The sequence below is a fragment of the Barbus barbus genome (assembly GCF_936440315.1).
Source record: "Barbus barbus genome assembly, chromosome: 17".
In the NCBI taxonomy this organism is placed as follows: domain Eukaryota; kingdom Metazoa; phylum Chordata; class Actinopteri; order Cypriniformes; family Cyprinidae; genus Barbus; species Barbus barbus.
In genome coordinates this window covers 24,955,019-24,975,641 of record NC_136745.1, presented here as the reverse complement: position 1 = coordinate 24,975,641, position 20,623 = coordinate 24,955,019, and the positions used below count along the sequence as shown (strand labels likewise).

The 20,623-nt window shown below is 36.6% G+C and overlaps 2 protein-coding genes and 1 pseudogene across 4 annotated transcripts; all 3 read left to right on the top strand.

Annotated features, from left to right (window-relative positions):
* Window positions 1–208: 208 nt before the first annotated feature.
* Window positions 209–3,971, top strand: LOC306882931 (acid ceramidase-like). 2 transcript variants are annotated; one of them, XM_079437938.1, is made up of 14 exons: window positions 209–601; window positions 707–750; window positions 858–948; window positions 1,020–1,103; window positions 1,188–1,266; window positions 1,462–1,536; window positions 1,632–1,677; window positions 1,785–1,929; window positions 2,007–2,061; window positions 2,268–2,349; window positions 2,592–2,723; window positions 2,811–2,934; window positions 3,078–3,134; window positions 3,325–3,971. In XM_079437938.1, exons 1-14 carry the CDS (start codon window positions 533–535, stop codon window positions 3,412–3,414), a joined length of 1,173 nt encoding a protein of 390 aa, XP_079294064.1. In that variant the 5' UTR covers window positions 209–532; the 3' UTR covers window positions 3,415–3,971. The 2 variants fall into 2 exon arrangements, with proteins under 2 accessions (XP_079294064.1, XP_079294065.1); XM_079437939.1 differs by having other exon boundaries at window positions 481–601; window positions 707–758.
* A 342-nt stretch (window positions 3,972–4,313) lies between these two features.
* LOC306883625 (fibrinogen-like protein 1) lies at window positions 4,314–6,301 on the top strand (annotated as a pseudogene). The gene is made up of 6 exons: window positions 4,314–4,331; window positions 4,434–4,558; window positions 4,641–4,738; window positions 5,471–5,559; window positions 5,800–5,988; window positions 6,142–6,301. The product of its transcript is annotated as a fibrinogen-like protein 1 (transcript).
* Window positions 6,302–9,458: 3,157 nt separating this feature from the next.
* Window positions 9,459–17,153, top strand: LOC306883624 (uncharacterized protein; the record flags this gene model as incomplete). The annotated part of the gene is made up of 4 exons (XM_079438986.1): window positions 9,459–9,673; window positions 12,523–14,191; window positions 15,669–15,891; window positions 16,933–17,153. Exons 2-4 carry the CDS (start codon window positions 12,575–12,577, stop codon window positions 17,151–17,153), a joined length of 2,061 nt encoding a protein of 686 aa, XP_079295112.1. The 5' UTR covers window positions 9,459–9,673; window positions 12,523–12,574.
* Between the last annotated feature and the right edge of the window lie 3,470 nt (window positions 17,154–20,623).

The window sequence follows — 20,623 nt, the reverse complement described above, 5'->3', positions numbered from 1 at the left end:
ACTTTTTAAGTCATAATTCTTAATTTTAATTATTATAATTGATCATTATAATTTACCAATGATTTTTTTCACCATGTGGCTTGTATAAATTGTTGAGACGCTTAGACAGCAGAAAATAAACTCTGATAATTGTTCTTTCATTCTTGTAGTGGTGACTGGTAAACCGGTTTAGTGAAAGCTTGATTCACAGCAGACCAATCAAAACGATGAACAAATTAATTTGAACTTCCTTGTTTACGTGCCGAGAGGAGCTCAAGCAGCAAACTGACGGGGGGGGAGGTCGTGTTGTGGGTGTACTCATAAACAATCACAACCAAACAAATCCAATTAAATAACACTTAATCTATGTAATTATACTTAAAATTAATATTTAGAAGAATAAAACGTATTTGAACCTTTCCTTAAAGATAACGCATGCATGTGCTGTATCTGAGCACCCCTTGCGTTATGGTACATTCCGTCGCGAAGCTTATTTCCCTCACCGCCTTCCGCAGAGAATGACTGAACGATTAGAAAACTTCGCTGAAAGACAATGAAGCCAATATCAGTTCATGCCGTTATTATTATATCGTTATTTCTTTTCTCACAGTTTGTTCGAGGGGTAAGAATAAATGCGGTTTCTGCACCAGAGTTACCTGTTCTTCATTATAAAGTGTATTAGGCTGTTTCGCTTTGTGCTGGTACTCATTACTGTCTGTATTTGCAGCTGGAGGATTGCAGAAGTGGGATGTATCCACCTAAAGGACCAACGTACTGCGGTTACTCTCTTCAAATATCCAGTTTAATGTGCTCTGGACTATGTGGAGCTCATATGTTGATTTTAATAACATGCTCCTCTTCTTTTTTGGTTTATCTAGGTTTAAAGGTAATGTGACCTGGTACACTGTTAATCTTGATTTACCTCCTAGTGAGAGATGGACGCAAGTGATCAAAGATAAAAACACAGAGGTAAAGCTCTTTAATAAAGTGCATGTCTCGGTGGCTTTGACTGTTTTTACAATAATCATGTTGCATTGCAGTTGATCACAATGGTACAAACAATAAAAGACCTGGCCAGGGGCTTTTTCAATGGAAAACTGGTTGATTTAGTTGACGAGGAGCTGGTAAGCAATTAAATGTATGAATGAAAATGCATAAAAATGCATTTTGAATATTTTGCTATGATTTATGTCCTCACTGTTTTATAGCCTTTGATCGTGGATACACTTCCACAACCTTTCAGTGATGAAATTAAGGGAATAGCAGTGGTTTCTGGCATCCCTCTTGGTGAGATTTTTCACTTTTGACTATATTTGATTTTGATATTATTTACATTTTATTTGTTTAATAATAAATGTAAGCAATCTAATAAAATTAAAGCTCATTAATTGTGCTTAATTATCCCCATTTCTTTAAAAAGGTATTGCAAGTGCAATGTATAATTTTTATATTTTTGTACATTTATTTGATGTGTTCCTCTAGGTGAAATTACACTGTTCAATATCTTTTATGAGGTGTTCACTGTTTGCACATCAATTGTTGCAGAAGACTTTAAAGGTGAGAATATATAAATCAGTTTGCATGTTTTGAATCAAATTTAAATGTAATAAACATTCTAGTTGTTTTGTTGCATATTTTCTTGTTTTTTCTAGGAAATATTTACCATGCCCGGAATTTGGACTTTGGACTGTTTATGGGGTAGGATTTATTTAATTTTTTTGGCAATATTTAGGAACGCATAATTTGTCTGCAGCATATATACTCCCTTTATATCACGTCATAAGAAAGGTGTGTTTTTCATAAAGGTGGGATCGACAGAATAAAACATGGACTTTAACAGAGAAGCTTAAGCCTCTTGTGGTGAATGTCAATTTCCAAAGAGGCAACAAAACTGTCTTTAAATCAACAAACTTTGCCGGATATGTTGGCATGCTTACTGGAATTAGACCTGTAAGTGAATAAAGACACTTTTTTACACTTACACTTTTTGTGTAAATGTAAAACAAGTAATTGTTTTGCTTGTTTAGGGTGAATTCAGTCTAACAATGAATGAGCGTTTCAACCTCGATGGAGGTTATGTAGGTAAGATTTTTTAAAATGATTATGACAAATGAAATGTAAGTGACAGGTACAGGATATAAACAGTTATTTTAATGTTTAAAGTTTGTAAGGAAGTAACAATACACAACACTACATATTTATTTCTTCTAAGCATTTGCTACAAATCATGGGTGCAACTAGATTCTTTTGATGGTTGACTGGTTAGATAACATCATAAATTCTCACAGGGATTCTGGAATGGATTTTTGGCAAGAGAGATGGAATGTGGATGGGTTTTCTCACTCGGAAAGTTCTGGAAAATGCTACCAGGTAAAAACAACACCACTAGCGTAACATGAAAGCACAACTTCCTTATTTCTCTGTCATGACCACATAGTTCTCACTCACACACTTTTTTTGTAATAATTTAAAAATAGCTTTCATCAGCTAAAGTAGTAACCTTCACACTCTGAAAAGGCACCATGGGTAGATAAATTATATTTTTATATTAAAAATATGTAATTATAAATATATTTCTATAACTAAATTCTTTTTTTTTTATACACTTGCAGTTATGAGGATGCCAAAGGCCAGCTCTCTCTGACGAAACTGCTTGCACCAGCTTACTTCATCTTGGGTGGTAACCGAACGGGTCAGGGTTGTGTGATAACCAGGACGAGAATAAACACATTAGACATATGGGAGTGAGTAAATCATATCACACAGAAGTACCACATTTCTGTCTGCAATGTTTTAAACTGCCCTAAAATGTGTTGTTAATGATGTTAAAGACTTGATATGAAGCTTGGGAGATGGTATGTCCTGGAAACAAACTATGATCACTGGGAAAAGCCTATGATATTTGATGACCGCAGAACACCAGCAATGAAGTGCATGAATCAAACCACACAAGCGGTATGTGGCATTTTGTGTTAGAAATAAAATGGCTTTAGTCATTTAGAGAGTAGAGTTGCTTTTAAAATAATGAACATAATTAGTAACTAATTTGTTCATGAAGACATGTTTTATTGTAGATAATAAAATTGTAATTTCCACAGAGCATTTCTCTGGCATCAATATATGATGTTCTGTCTACAAAACCAGTTCTTAATAAGGTAAGTCTTCCTGTCAGTTGAATTAACAACAGCCTAACACTTACATATATCACACTTATTTCACTTGTAGTTTTTTTATTATTGTTCTTTCTTTCACTATTTTTGGGTCGGAGAGAGAAAAAGTGTTTGATCTCATTTCTGCATCTGGTCTAACGTAATAATGAAGCCATTTTCTGTCCTGTCTTTACAGTTGACAACCTACACATCACTGATGGAAGTGTCAACTGGATCTCTGGAGTCTTATATCAGAGATTGTCCAAATCCATGTACGCCATGGTGATCTGCCATCAAGTCTGAATTAACTAAGGCATATGAAATACTGTTCTGGATCGCTGTCATTACAGGGCGGTGTATAAGAAAAGGAGGATGTTAAAAATCATAATGGTTGCAATTCTACCTCTGAACTTGCACGTATCTCTTCTCGTGGACTCGTCTGTTGTAACTGCTTTACCACCGCAACATTGGTGCAATTGTGCAAAAGTTTAACTGTTTCTTTTGTGTAACAAACTCTGAATAATGTAATTTTTTAAAATGTAAATGTTTTTTTTTTTTGTTTTCTTTGAGTGTGGCCTTTTTCGTTAATATTTTGATTATATAAGGAAATCTGTTTTTCTGAAATCCTCGGTAATGTTGCTGAAGTATTTTTGTAATTTATACTGAGATTTTGTGTGTCTTTCTGGGACTGTTGAATGTGTAAATGGAGGTATAACTATAATAAAAATGTTATTATAGGCTAAACTGAATTTGATGTGTATAATTTTACACCTACAACTATTTAACTGATGCAGTCCAGTTACGATGAATGAATAAAATTAATGAATAAAACCCTTTTTGTTTAAATATAATAGTTTCCTAGTGATATAATTATACAACATACAAAAAGTAATCAAAACCAGGGACGGAACCAGACATTTTAAACTTTTCGGGCTTGGCCCAAATCTTGGTCCATGGACATTTTTCCCATACAAATGTCCATGGTCCAGCTATAATATGAACTTGTGTTTCTCAAAGGATTTTTTGAGACTATCCTTGGTCTTTAGGGTGTAAATTTATATATATATATATATGAATCAAAAGATTCACAAACCCACTAAGAAGTTCCAATCTAAATCAAACTTTTGGAATGAATTCTCTCTCTCTCTCTCTCACACACACACATGTTTTTCCCATTTTGTATTTATGGGTGTTACAAATCAGGTATCCGTCCCTGTGTAACAGACATTCTTTAATCAGGATTGTATTTTGTAAACAAATATTCATGTGTTTTAGATTTACAGAGAATTAAATGTATGCACTCAGAGTGGGTTTTACATGATTAAACCACTGCTGAGTCCAACCTGGATCAGAGTGTACTGCGATATGAGAGAGGGGGGTGGATGGACAGTCTTCCAGAGACGTTCAAATGGCACTCAGTCATTTGACAGGTACGGAAAGCTCTATTTCAGAGTTGTGAGAAGAGATGTCTGCATATAGTCTGAAACATAATGTCTTGATGTTCATTTTTAGAGATTGGAATGATTATAAAATAGGATTTGGTGACATGAAGTCTGCTAATGGAGAGTTCTGGTTAGGGAATGATGATCTGCATTATCTGACATCTCAAGGTGAGTAAATCTATACATCTAAAATTCAAACAATGATATGTCATAATAGGCTATAATTATATGTAAATATATTATCCGCAATCCTACAATTGAAGAATAGATGGATATATTATATCATTATACATGACCCTACATAGGACAAGCAGTTTGAAGAATGGATTGATTTTATGTTATTGTCACAAAAAGCTGGAACGAAGGAACGATGAGAGGGGAATCATCTTGAACAATATAGTCTTAATAATCCAATAGAGCAAATGATGTAGTGAACACAGGATGACAAACAGCAGACAAAGGACAGGGGAGAACACAGGACTTATAAACAGGGAACATAATCAGGAAGAACTGAAACAGATGGAGTAATTAAAACCATGGAAACTAATAGACATGGGACCTCAGGGAAATGTGGAAACAGAAACCGAACCCAAACAGACCATAACCGTGACAGTTACTCCCCCCTCCTGGAGGATGGTGCAGGACTGGGACACAGGGGAGGCCTCCAGGGCGGATCAGACAGTCCAGGGAGCCTTTTTTTTTATGAAATCTGAGAGCTCTCAGATCATCCGTTGACAGCAAGGGTCCTTACACGATCAAGGTCCAGAAATGTAGCAAGGAGATCAGTAAAATAACCCCCCCATTTTGGGAAAAACAGTAGAGGGGCGTTTTCCCCCACTCTACCATATATTATATTATATTATATTACTTTGTATTTTGCACAGATTTTCTGTTGCGCAGACGATTACACCTTGAGAATCAGCCTGGAAGACTTTGAGGGCAGCCACCGTTTTGCAGTGTACAGAACCTTCAAAGTGGATAATGAACAGGTCTTTTTATTAATCTCTTTATATTGTGATAAATGATGTGTGGATGAATATACAGTGCCCATTATGAACTAACAGGTGGCATGTGAAGTTTCTAATAGATCAGTACAGCAGGGTGTATAACTGTATTCTATTTCCATTAAAACGAATGTGTTACACAATTTATACATTTCATTTTTGACCTTAATGTTAGAATATCTGTTTATTTGGTTAATGTTTTAACGATCCCATTTGTCTTCTCAGAACCATTACCAGCTCCAGTTTGGTGTATACACATGAAAACGCAGGGGACGCTCTCTCTGGCAGTTATCATCCTGAGGTTCAGTGGTGGGCCAGCCATCAGGGAATGAAGTTCAGCACACGAGACAGAGATAATGACCGCTACGATCGCAGTTGTGCTCAGGAGGACAAGGGTGGCTGGTGGTTTAACAGGTTTGCATCTGTAACAATGACAGAGCTTTTCACATTACAGTAATAATGTCAACTTGTATTATGAAGGCAGTTTTTCTTTACATTAACTATGAACATTTGACAACCAAAAGGTGTCCAATATGTTTGTATGTTGTTTCACCTGTATTCCTCTAGATGTCACTCTGCCAATCTGAATGGATTCTACCACAGAGGCCCCTACAGAGCAGTCACTGATGAGAGAATAGTGTGGTACCCCTGGCATGGCTGGAGGTACTCCCTCAAATCTGTGCAGATGAAGATCAGACCGGCCAGTTTTGAGCCTAATGATGTTTAATTCATGGATATGATATCTGAACCATGAAGGAAATGGTGAATTTATGGACGATGACGAATAACATGATAGTAGTCCAATTCTTAAGAATTTATATATGTAGTTAAAAAAGCTCTTTTCCTGCATGTAGCGCAATAAAGTCTTCAACACATCCTTGTTGTATCCTTGTGTTTTCCATCATAGTATCTTTATTATGATGATTTAATTTCTTAGATAATATTAATAATAATTAAGAAATAAATCAGAATTAAAGAGGAAAGTTTTATTTAAAAAATTAATTGAATATAGAATACTAAATGATGTTGTCATCACTTACAGCAATATCTGTCAAGGTTAATGTAGCTAATAATTCATATCCAGTAGTAAATATATCATTCAGAGTTCTACAGAAAGTGCAAACACCATCAATATCAGGGTATTTAGAGTATTTTTAGATATGTTTTAATATAGTAAAAAAAAATTAAATGTTTTATATCGTTTTATAAAATTGTATAAAAGGTTTTGTTTTTTTAAATGTATAGGGGTTAAGTTAAAGAGAGCCTCTGTATACAATAATAATAATAAATGTTGAAGGTTGTATTTTTTAAAAACACTTCTAACAGACACACTAACAAATGAAAAGTTTTTATAGTAGATTATTATTATTATTATTAGGCCTATTATTATTATTATTATTATTTATACTGATAGAAGCCATCAACATTTATTTAATTATTTATTTATGTTTAGCTTTTGTAATTATAATATTTAGTTATCTTTGACTTAAACATCAATCCCTATGCATATGTGGTCGTGAACTGTAGCGGCTCGTGTCTTTCCTGCTGTGACGTCATTTAAGGAGAGCGCGAGCTCACCTGAGCTCTCACCTGTCTAGTGCACGCGCTGCTGCTAACGGTAGACAAATCTGTGAATCCCAGTTTATCTCACTTGCGACGTGCGGGGTAAGTACTCTATGCTACCTAGAGAAGTTGAGACGTCAGTGTAAATATTTAACGTTTCTACAAACGCACTTTTGTACCTTAACATTTCATTCTTGGTTTAGTAGCGCGAGGCATGTTTGTGTTGTTACTCCAGTCGCGTGAATTGTCTTCAGTGGCTTTTGTTTATGTTTACGCCTGTTGCATGTTTATTTAGTGTATACACATTTTTTCGAAGGGCATCTTTTGCTTTCTATCGCTTTACAGCTTTGTTTACTCCATGTGTTATTTATAGACGGAGCTGCCAGAGATCCCAAGCAGGCCTCTGATGTTTCTGTCAGGTGCACAAGACAATTTAAAGGCAGCGATCAGGAAATAGATTGTGAGGTATGAGGGAGAAACATGAGCTCAGCAGGAAAAAGCTAGCTACTAGACTTTAAAGAGTCTAATGAACTTGTTTTTCACCTTGTTTTAATTTTTTTAATGTAGTCTTTTCTATTTCTGTAGATTTCACTGAGAACGCAGTTCTCCTGATTTGTTTTTGGTTGAATACTGATTTAGATGCTTTATCAGCCAACTATGTAGTCTATGAGTATTTTGAAGTGCGTGTTAGTATGATGTGGCTCAAATGCACCATTAGTTGATGGTACTCCTGTGGGACATATATGCGAGGCTTTCACCAGATATGGTTCAGAAACAGTGAAAAGCTCAAAGGACAGAAGCTTTGAATTTCAGAGCAGGTTATAGTGCAGGGCAGAATGATCAGATTACTTAAACTCTGTTATTTATTCTATTTGCTTGGAGTAGTGTCAATGGAAAATTATCACCGTTTTTGTTTGTGAGGAGGGTAAAGAAGGCATGTTTATGAGGCATAAATGCAACAACATCTATTGACATACCTTACAGTTTTCAAAAATCTCTGATACACTGCCGTTCAAAAGGTTTGGGGTTGGTAAGATTTTTATAATGTTGTGTTCACCAAGGCTGCATTTATTTAATCAAAATTACAGTAAAACAGTAATACTGAAATATTCTAAGATAATTAATTATAATAATTAAACGTATTTTAAAATGTGATTTATCCCCGTGATGGTAAAGATGAATTTTCAGCATCATTGCTCCTGTCTTCACTGGCACATGTTCCTTCAGAAATCATTCTAATATTCTATAGTATTGTCTTTGTTGAAAACAGTTGTGCTGCATAATTGTTTTTTTTGTTTTTTTTTGTACAAAACATTTCAGGATAAATATAATGTTCAAAAGAACAGCAGTTATGTGAAATGGAAATCTTATAGCATTATAAATGTAGCATTATACATGGGATATTTAGGGTCATTTTGATCCGGTTGACATGTTCTTGCTGAATAAAAGTATTAATTTCTATCAAAATATGCTTTCACTGACACTTATTGTTTTGAAGGGTAGCATATGTCTTGCCAAATAGTCTTTTACAAACAATTACAAAGTTATTTAATAAAGTTAGTTAATTATTGAATACGAGTTTGTGCTTAGATTTTATTGTTTGAGTGTCAGCAAAAATTACAATCCATTGTTTACTGTAACAAAATGGGTTGAATGATATTATTTATTTTTTGATCTGTGGCCTGGTGTTCAACACTTATTGGTATCTTTTGTTAACCAAGATTATGTATTCATACTCTTGTGTAAAGACCTTTTTAAATAGGGATTAGTCAAGAATAGTACTGTTCCCAATGACAGATATAATACCCAAGGTATTCAAGGTATTGCCAAGCATTTGTCAACACAAAAATAAGTGTTGCAGTTTTCTATGCCAAATATGCTTCATTGGATTAGATATGACATTTAAATTCTTCTAACTTTTGTGTATATGTTTGTTTTATCATTTTTAAATTTGTAACATTATGCTTAGTTTTACATTAGAGGTTTTCCACGGTAGAAAATATCTACATTGCTGACTTCCAGTTTTTCTCCTCGTTTATCCTCTGATACCTAAATCCCTTCAAAAATGCTACTGGCTGCTTAGCAACAACTATGGCTGCTTTTGTCCTGACATGCCCAGGCCCCTCCCCTCACATCGGGCTTGTGTAGGATAGGGTAACCAGTCACTGTCCCCTGTAAAGTTAGCCTTGAGGCTTTGCAGTGGGTTCAGTCAGGGCCTAGGCTGGAACTTGAAGAGTGCTGTACGAGTAGAGGCGTGTTTTAGTATGCAGGGACAGCCCAAAAGTGTGCTGACAGCAGCCTGGACTCTGCCACATTCCTATGAGACAAACCATTGCTGCGAGTCAGGAGAGGTGCTGAAGGAGGGACTGCTGGGGCTGATGGGTATTTTAGAGCTGGCTGTCTTTCTATAAGTGCGTTTAGTGTGGTGTAGTGTTTACCACAGCACTAATAGGATTGATCCTGAGACATGGAGCTGCGTGTGCTGCAGGAGCCTGAATGGGATGTGCTGAACTGAACTGACATAATGTTATGCCTGGTAGGACTCCGAGGGTTTTCTGATTTTTGTTTTTTAATGTGTTTATAAAAGATTTTAGCATGAAATTGGTAATATTTAGTTGTGCATTAATACTATTAGAATTCTATTGCATTTTCTACAGTTACAAGCTGAGGGTATTTAATTTAGGAGAGAGGTAATTATTCATATTTTAGACCTGAATTAAAGTTCATCCAATTTGATTCATGCAAAACATCTGCATGTGTTTTATTTATTTTTGTTTATTTAACACTAATGGACATGCTGTAAAAAAAAAAAAAAAAAGTCTAAGCTTGTTTGTTATGCAATGTGCTAATTTTTCATGACATAAACTGTTTTAGTGCTTCAGTTATGACATTTTTCCAGACTGGGCTCTTAATAATTAGGCTGCTTCAACCCTCAAGAGTGAATGATCCATTGTATTCCACTGTTGCTTTTTATGAGAGTTTAACATATCAGTTTTATGTCCCTTCAAAGTTGAAATAAGACGTATCAATAATTCTCCAGGCGGTAGTGAAGTATTAACAGAGGGGCTCTTGTTTCTTTAATGCCCAGCCCTTGCATGAGCAGTCGGACTGTAAATGACTAAGCACACTGTTAGTTCCCAAGGTAACCTTTCACTCAGCCAGCGAGTCGAGGAAGGAATTTTTGCACTCCATTTAGAATATTAGGGAGAATAATGTTTCAATGAGAGTTGAATTTATTTTATAATTATGCTTTTATGTTAGAAAATTATGAGAATTGAATGGGATGCAGCTTTGTGGTTTTAGTATCTTGGGCATTATATGCATTTTTAATGTTTAAGCAGCTAAATAAAGAATATTTAATTTTCTTTAACCTGCGAGTGTGTAATATGCCACATTTTATACATTTGTAAATATAAAAAAGATTATTGGTGTATGTTTTACAAGGAAATACTATTGTAGTCTTATTAAAAAAAAAAAAAAAGTTAAATTAAATGTTACTTGCCATTTCTTTACTGGCAATTTCTGAATGAAATTTGTTTCTACACCATTTTCGGTGCACTATATGACAAAACAAATAAGACTCTAAACATTTATGACAACATGCCTTGCTGAAAGTTTGTGTTAACATTTTTCACGAGTAACAGTAGAAGAACATCAATTAGATGTAGACCATTAACATGGTCTACATTTTCGAAGCAAATTCCAAGTGACAATTACTGGTCATTGTTTTATGAACATTTACCCATTAACCTTGTAAACAGGTTCTGGGTCTGTGATTTTTGGTACTGCTCTTTATTGATATACAGTTTTATCTGTAATCAGATTCATTCCATTGTTCCACAGTTAAAGTGCATGTTCATATACTGTGATTTGTTTGGGGTTTGTTATTTCAAAAGAAGCTAGACAGAGAGCTCGTCTCTGCATCTGCGTAAACTGGCCTCTCTCCTCATTGTACTTGGCAGAAGTGCATTAGAGCATGCAAGGCCTTTCCCTCAGCAGAGGCAAAGTATGCCATGCCTTTTCAACCCCTGTGGAGTAATGCAGTGATGTTAACATGAGAAGACACAACCCAAAAACTAGAGACATTTTGGTACTCAGAAATAAATTGACATTTCAGCAGATTGTAATTGACTTTTTGTCTAAAATCTTGAAGAAACTGTTTTAGTCATCAGATTTCATCAAATTAAGTGGAACATTTTGCAAATATTAGTGTTTGTGTTAAGTCACAGCAAGCTTTCTGTGTTTGAAAAAGGCATGTCTGCTGGGGTGTAGCCATCCTATTACAGAGCTAGATCTGTCCCTACTGAGAGGTGTTTTCACTAGCACTCAGAGCTGCTTCACTAAATACACATGCTCCCACTGGCCCCTCACTCCATCTAACCCATGATTTGTCTGAAGCTCACAACATGTTACATTCAGGCCACTAGACTGCTTTATCTCAGCAGTTACTGTTATTAAGGATTCCTGTGATTAGACTAGGTACACCTGTTTGTCGGTTTTGTGAAATGTTAGTGGTTATACTGTTCAAAAGTTTCGACAGAAATTAATGTTATCAACAAGGACATCGAAAGTTTCAGTAAAGAATTGTAAAATGTTATGCATTTATATGAAATGATGGTCTTTAATGTTTTGAATTTTGTTAATCAAAATCTTAGTATCATAGTCATATCAAAGTATCATGAACTTGCACAAAGAGATTAAACAGCGTAACTGTTTTCAACCTTGATGATAATCAGAAATGTTTGAGCAACAAATCAGCATATTAAAATGATTTCACAGCAGTAAATTACGTTTTTAAATCTATTAAAGTTATTTTAAATTATAATAATATTTAACTATTACTGTTTTACTGTAGTTTTGGACAAATAAATGCAACCTTCATGAACATAAGTTTTTTCCACAAAAAAACTAACTTTCCCCAAACTTTGAATGATAGTGTACATTCAGAGTTTCCAAGATTTTTATAAAAACACAATAACATTAGTTTTTTGTTTTTTTTTCTGTTCCATATTAAGAAGGACTAGAGGTTGATGACCTATGAGTAAGCTCTTGCATTTTTAATGGTGTTTCTCTAAGAAGCATAAAGAATTAAACGGGGGATCATCTTCTTCATTACTCAAAGTAATTGGTCAGTAGGTTATGTAACATCTCCACAAAGACTGTTACTTTTGTAGCCAACAACACAACAGGTTTCACATTGTAATTGGCCAGGATGTGTGTTTGTTCAGTGAAGTATTGCATCAGCAATAGCTAATACCCTTCTAATTTCAGCTCCAGCACATGTTGAGTCACCTTCATATCCTTTATAACCTCTCACATCAATCTAGACCATAGATGCATTTAGAATTTCACATTTGTTTAAAAAAAATTCTCTCTCTCTTTCAGGAACATCCACAAAATGGGTTTCAATAAATAACCCTGTGCTGAAGTTCAAGGGATGAGTAATACAAATCTCATAAAACGAGGCGTTTCAGATAGATGTGAAATTGATCTTAGCAGCTGCTCCATGGAGACCACAAGCAGATCCATGAATCGTACTTTCTCCATGGAGGACAAAAATGGAAATAACATCACCTGCCCCAGTGAGCATTCCCCCAATTCATTAAGGGGCTCTAGCAGTTTGACTTGTGGCGGTTCAGACAGTCCTCTTGATGTAGAAATGGATGACTGTATCACTTGCCCAACAAAAGACGAGACTTCTTCCTCAAAGATAGTGAAATCAAGCAGTGCAATTGCTGTAGACTTTGTCAAATCAAAAATTGACTACTGGAATGAGAATATGGCTCTCTTGATGATAGTGAACACAAAAAACACTAAATGCAATGGCAGTGACAGAAACTCTGAAACCTCCCCTGACTGTGGAGAGCGAGAGCTGTCTGAGGTGGACTCCTGTGAGCCATCACACCGTGGATCCAGTGAGAACTGCTGCTCTGTGAGCTCAGGTGAGATGGTCATGAGGAGTAACAGCTTTGTCTTGCACGAGAATGACCAGCCACTTAGCATCTCACTAATCAGGGAGTCCAAAACCTCCTTGGATATATCTTCAGATCTCGCTGTGGTATTGGGGATGTTACCTGATGTGTTTGAAGGCCTAGCCGAGGTGCCACAAGGAGAGCCTAAGAATAAGGGCCTGGAGTGTACCTACATCCAAACCAACAATCAGACTTTTCTCGTAGATGAAAAGTCATTGAGCAATGAGAAACTTGAATGTGTCACACCTGTTCATTATCACAAATCCTATGTGCAAAAGTTATGCAACAGCGGCGAATCAAATCAGTCAACGCAAATGGAGGGAAAAACTGTGCTTATTACTGCTTCTGAGGGTTTAGACATTAGTGGCAATGCTCAGACCTCAACTCCAGTACAGTCTGTAAGTAACAAGACATTTTGCCTCCCATCTTTGTCTGAGTCCCCTCTGACTCTGAATAAAGATGAAGGGGATTCAGTGAGTCCAATGGCTCAATTTATTAGTCAGCAGCAAGGTGTTGCCTCTCAAAAGCCCAAAATGTCAGCAAGTAAAAGCAAAAAAATAGAAATAAAACGCTTTCCGAAGCCTAACTTCAGTAATATAAAGGCTAAAATTATGTCACGTGCCACCAACCCCTTTAAGACATCAAGTGCACCAGTTCCAAAGACTTCATCAAACTCCGTCCCTCAAACTAATGCAAGCCAGACTGTGGACCAACATAAGTCACCTCCTACCAAATCCACTTCTGTTGCAATAACCAGCACATCTGCCACACCAGCTCAAAATGTAAAGAGCTCTAATGCAGCTAAAAGAACTCGCTCATCTGCTTGCCAAGAAAGTGGTCCAGCCTCGAAAACTCGACCTTGCCGATGGTCTGAAAGCGCAACCTCTTCCAAAACAAGTAAAGATGGAACACGAGAGAAGAATTCGCAGGTCAATGGAGTCTTGAACAACCTCGTCACACCACAAAAAAGCACCAAAAGAGGTGCGAAGACCAAATCTGCAGAAACAGAGTCAAATAGAGAGGAGACGCAAGGGAATGAGTCTCTGAAGGTTCGTGGGAAGAATCAGAAAGTCAGTCTGTTGGTGAGTGTGTCATGGCAAATAACTGATGTATGGCTGTTAAGTAAAACGATCAAATGAATCCAGAATCAATCCTTTTAGATGCCCAACATTAGTAAATCTCATGCAAAACAAAAAGATTGCATTAAATAAATGTGAGTGTTAGATGATGATAAAGGTAATGGGGGAAATGAACATGCACAATTAAAGTTAGTTCATCCAAAAATAAGATTTGTTGTTTACTTCCCCTTATTACACCATAAAACATTTGGTCATCTTCAAAATACAAATGTGAAAAAATAACAAAAAGGTATTTTTAAAGGAACATGAGAGATTTATGTCCCTCTATTAAAAGTCTATTTAAACTTTAACATTTCGAAAAGTTCATAAATGGGTGGTAAACACTCCATATTAATTGAGTAGTTTAATCCAAGTCTTCTGAAAGTGACGTGACATACTTGGAATTCGTGCTCTGCATTTTAACCCATCCAAAGTGCACACACACAGCAGGGTGAACACACCTGGAGCAGTGGGCAGCCATTTATGTTGCGGCACCTGGGGAGCAGTTGGGGGTTCGACGCCTCAGTTGTGGTATTGAGGGTGATGAGAGCGCTGTACATTCACTCCCTCCCACATGCAATTCCTGCCGGCCCGAGACTCGAACCCGCAACCTTTGGATTACGAGTCCAACTCTCTAACCATCAGGCCAATGTAATCTCTTATTCACATATAAACATTGATACACAAAGTGCATATAGACTAGAGCACATCAAATATGATGAACAAAAGCAAGAATAAATCTCACTGGTTGCAAACAAACCTCACATTTTGAAGTGAAACTTTTATTTGGAGGTACAGAAATAAAATTAAAAAAAAATCATTAAATATCTAATATAAAATATAGAGTATGTTTTAAAGATGAATAAAAGTCATAGGTTTACAAATAGTGATACAATGATCGGATTTTTGATTTCCCCTTTCCTTGTTTCTTTATATATCCAGTATCGGCCAATATAGCCAATCTCGACTGATAAAGATCAATTAAATCTCTAATATTGGGCCACTAAGCAAAATGTAAAGTTCTAAGTAAACTGAGTATGTTTTGAATGATTTGGGTTTGTTTTATTTTGGATTAAGGCTGCCATCTCAAACAAAGCACCGTTCACAAGCAAAAAATTAAAGAGAAAGTATTTATGCAGTGTACTGTAATTGCTGTTTTAATTACTGCAGCAAGCGAAGTCTGTGGAAAGTGCGTTCCATGTGCACACATCAAATCATGTTTATAGAGCCAGAGAGGGAATAAAAAAAAAAAAAAAACTTGGCAGTGACTTGAGAATTCCCATGCGGACTGTAGTACAATAGCTGCTCACGTCTCAAGTCTGCATGAGTTTCAGTCTCACTCTTCAAATGTGTTATGGCCAATGCTGCTGTAAGCGTGGGGAGCTCAGGCTTGGGGCGGCATGAGTGGGAGAGAATTGCTGAAATGGGACTTCTCTTGCAGGCGGTGTCTGCCAGGCCAGCAGCAGCATGTGAGTGGAATAGAAGCAGGCTTGGCTCCCAGCCATCCCCAGCCAGGACAGGAGGCGCCTCTGCTGCTCACGTTCCAGCTGCAAACTTACGACCACCACTTTCAGCCTCTAAACTCAAACCTGGTACAGCGGGAAGAGATGGCAGCAGTACCTCTGACATGCCTTCACCCAGGGGCAAACTGAGTACGTCTGATGGTAAGGGCATTGTGCACTGCAGAGCTCTATCTTTGATATATTGTCAGCTTTTATTTTTTGCGGTGTGAGTTGGTGTATGGTCTAATGGACAGTTTTGAATAATTCATACTGTTTTTCTTTTTATTTGTCCTGTGTAACGCCATTCCTGTCAGTCTACATTTGTAAGAAATCACTGGTGTAATGCCACATTAGAAGATAATTAAATGCAGGTACTACCATCATTGTTTTTCATCAGTACAAATAGTTTCAGGGAGGACTTGATTTTTGACTTCATTTATTTGTAGATTTTGTACGTTACTGTTCAAAAGTTTGGGGTCATGAGATGTATTTTTTTTTTTTTAATTCTCTTGTATGCTGACTTGATGCTCAAGAAACCTTGCTTATTATCAATGTTAAAACCAGTTGTTGCTTAATATTTTTGTGGAAACCTTTTATTTGTCAGGATCCTTTGAATAGAACGTTTAGAACAACAGCATTTATTTGAAATAGAAATCTTCATTTCACTCAGTTTTACTTTATAATTTGTTAATACTAAACAAATAATTCCATGTATAAACAGTTTCTTTTGTCACAGGTTTGTGTTATGCAGTTTATTTAATCGCATTTCTTTTGTTATTATTTTCTGTGGGCTAGGTAATTAGTTTAGGTATCTTAAAGACCAATTTTGGATCATTTTTGGCAGATTTGAAGCAGATGTAGTTCTCTTGTTCACCTTCAAGACGGACAAAAAAAATGGTCTAAAAGAAATGTACCTGCTTTAAATGATTAAGTCATTCTTTTTACGAACCCATTTTGCTTTTTGGTATGTTTGTATATTATATCTTAAGTGTCCAATGTGGGGGAAAAAACTCAACTTCCTGTAACCATGAACTTGGCACAAAACCTTCATTGTGTTTTTGGAGGCTTGTGTTAAATTGCCTTTCTATTGTTTTTTAAATGGTGCTGTGTTTGCAGTGCAAACATTTACAGCACAAGTATCTATAGACTTATTTGTGACATCTGAATAACAATGGATTTATTGTTTGTCACTTCCCTCTGCAGTTAAGCTTAAAATCCATTTAACTGAAGGTGCAAGTGCAGTTTCAGGATCCCAGTCCAGATCTGCTGTGTTCGCAGCTCCAGCATCAGCCTCCAAACTGCCTGTGAAGTCCAAATTAGAGACCAAGAGCTCCAGCACTTCTCAGACAAATGGACATCCAAAGCAAGGTGAGCCTTCCCAGATTGTCAACCTGGTGGAGGAAGAACAACTTATTTATAAATGATTATTAAAAATGAAAATGATTATGGATAGAAGTGACTGATTTGGATAAGATCAACCTCATTTTATCCAGCTTGACCCACATTCCCTGCTAGGTCAGTGTTGCCTTGAATGCAAAGACTGATGATTAAATCCCTTCTAAAGGATTCAATCTACTTTAACTAGATTTTTGAAACCTGTCAACTTTGAAATATGATTTTATCATAAATATAAAGCCGGTTAAGTCTAAGTAGATTTAATGACCTGAAATCTGTTTAATCAGGAGTAGCACACATGAAAATATAGCCTGCTTTTTTCTGTCTAGACAGTGATGCTCATTTACCTTTTGAACATTGTGTTGCTCTCTTATTGGTTGATGGAAATGTTGTTTGTATGGATCGGGACACTCAGTCCCAGATGTCTGCGGGGCAGGGTTTGTTCCACCTCAGTTCACTTGGAGGGGTATGAGAAAGCAGTGCACATCAAAATAATGAGGATCTACCAATGCAAACAGACCTTATTTTCTCTTCATTATGTTTAACTCGCTGTGGAAGGTCATGCCTGCATACAGAGGCACCTTGACTGAAATCTCAGAGCAGGTTTTTACTAATTCAACCCAGAATCAGCAGCCGAGCTCTTGTGCTCAGTGTGATCTGACTCTTTTGACATGCCTCCTTGTCGGATCCTATAGCTTTTGTATTATTCCTTTGTTTGCCTTTTATGGGAAGTCTAAGACTGAGTTGTGGAGAAGTAAGTATAGATTTTTGTTTGTTTGTTTGTTTTTGATACTGCTTAGATGTGGAGTTGCAAATATTTTCTCATTTGTTTGTGATAACTCCAATAACATGGGTACCTATATTGTATCTGGGAGCAGTGTTGCTATATTGCTGTTTGTGGTCAAATCACCTTTATTTTTGTGGTGCTTTTATAACATCGAAATCATTCCAAAACCACTTCACGTGATTAAAGTAACAGAATCAATGATGCAAACTTAAATGAGGCAAATAAGATAATACACCTCTAAAGCAGGTGTAGCAAGACAATAGTATGATTATTCAGCTCGAGTCACTTCAGTTTTGGTTCAATTCATTTCAATAACTGTGTAAAGTTCATTCATTATGAAATGGGTTCAGTTAAGTTCAGCCGTAAGCAGTTCCACTGGAGACAATAGTGTCATTTATTCAGCTCGAGTCAGTTCAATGTTGATTCAATTCAGTTAAATAAGTGTTGATGCTGTGAAATTAATCAATGATGAACAAATTCAGTGCACTTAGGTGGAAGACAATAGCATCATTATTCAGCTCCATTTAGTCAAGTTTTGTTCTCATCTGATATTATCAGTGTAGTCAAATCGATAATAATGCTGAATATTAAGTGCTTTTTAAACCCCAGCTGAGCAAGCCAAAGGTGACAAGGAACCCAAACTCCCTAAATCAGGTGGCAGAAATGGAGAAAAAAAAACTTTGGAAGAAACCAAGCTCTGGCTTAAATGAACACAAACTGTCAAATTGTAACAAGTTTTTCAGTATTATAAGGCCGTGTTCACACTTGGCGTCTTTTTTGACTAGAAAAAGGTGACAAGAGCGTTTTTTTTATGAAAAACAAAGCTGGCAGCGTCTATTACAAATAGCAGCTGAGAGCGTCTTTTGTTGTCATAGCAACAGCTGTAACAGTAGCCTAGCGCTGTGTACTGCCGAAATGTCAAGAAAGAGTAAAAAGTTGGCTCTTGCGTTGGCTTTTGAAGTTAACGGGAAAGAAAATGTTGATTCACAACGACGTTTGTGGGTGCACGACATTATACGGGGAAGGAACCAATATTATGATAGAGTTTTGTGCTCATATCATACAGCTCCTTGTGCTCCGAAACGAGCAGTCTATCTACCGGCACCTTCTCCATTTTTCTTCTTGTTGTTATGGAAACGACAGATCTCGCTACTCGCTTGTCATTGGTCAGCTGTCAAAAAGGCGCTTGACGTAGGGCGTTTTTTTTCAGAAAAGTTGAAATTTTTTCAACTCGAAAACGCTCTGAGCTGCAGAAAAAGACGCCGGCGGTGGCGTTTTAAAAAGCGCTCAGGACTTTTTTGAAAGCACGGTTTACTCCATAGGATTATAATGTAAAACAGACGCCGGCAGCTTCGAAAAAGACGCCAAATGTGAACACGGCCTAAGTGCTGTTGTCATAACATATAAAAAAAATCACTATATCAGCTCACAGCAGTGGTGGCCCATCAAAGAAGGTACAATATCAGGGAGAGATCATCTGTTTATAGGAGCAAGATTATCATCAAAAAGAGATGGGATTATAATATCTGTTTACAGTGTGTTTTATTGCTTTGATTCACACACAAGCCTCCAAGGAAATTCTCACAGGCTCGCAAACTAATTTATGCACTAAGAAACTTGAATATTTATATTGGTTGTATATTTATTTTAAATCAGACCATGCTGAGCCCCCTGTGGGAACCTTGAATAAACCTCCTCCTAACAGGACCACATTGTTAAGGACCAAGCTGCAATATCCACCTACCAAGAGTGTATCATCAGGTATGATGACTCATATTTTCAATATCATTTTGAGCATTAACCTTTGCATCTCATATGGAAGGCTAAAACAGTGAATCTCCTGAACAGGCTAAGGGATGTCTGGGTCAATTCCACCAAAATCGAAAGAATCATGCAAGAAAAGAAAATGTTTAGAAACTAAAGCCTTTTTAGTGCTATTCATATTTTTTTTTTTACATTGTGACATTATTGCACCCCACCCTGTTCATTCAATATAAACAAGTTAAATTTTGAACTAAAATTATTTGACTCCTCTTTTCTTATTCTTTTTCTCTTTGGTCTTTGGTTATCTATTTGGTTTGTTTTACTCATCCATTTTTTTTCTTTCTTTTAGGAGCAGGATGCAAAAACACATCATCATCAGGTTCAGTGAGGTCTTCAAGCAGTCCTCTGAAAACCCCTACGATAGCCCGACCCATGAGACCTGCTGCGATTCCAACAGGTAAGACCCAGTTTATTCAATTTGAAGTGAAGCATACAGTTATCACAGAAAATTGTTGTTTAAAATACCTATACTGAGTATTTTAATTAATTTGTAATTTTTTTTTTTTTTTTACAGTATATGGCATTTGTTACAAAGAAAGAATTAGACCCTCTAATTCTAATAAATCCTGTTGCTACACTGTCTTGTCTGTGATCTGTGAGCGGGGTGGCAGTTGGCTTGTACTGTGTGAGCTCTGTGAAACCCTCTCAGCAATGCAGGATATTTTATCACAGCCAAGTCTGTAACACAGCTGACACAGTCTCTGTCTTGTCTCAGTCGGCCTCTCTCAGCCTGGCACATGTAATGTGTGCTTTCTTACCACCCATAAGTACTGTAATTAAGAATGGCGATTGCATTCCTTTCAGGGAATAAGTCTTGGGTGTATGCATGCAGCTATGCCTTCAAGCCAGTGAGACTAGACTCCACCATCACAATTATCTCTGAGAATG

Coding starts and splice junctions, on each gene's coding strand:
- LOC306882931 (XM_079437938.1), top strand. CDS start 533: ATGAAGCCAATATCAGTTCATGCCGTTATTATTATATCGTTATTTCTT. Junction 1,104..1,187: donor ATTTAGTTGACGAGGAGCTG/GTAAGCAATTAA, acceptor ACTGTTTTATAG/CCTTTGATCGTGGATACACT. Junction 1,930..2,006: donor TGCTTACTGGAATTAGACCT/GTAAGTGAATAA, acceptor TTGCTTGTTTAG/GGTGAATTCAGTCTAACAAT.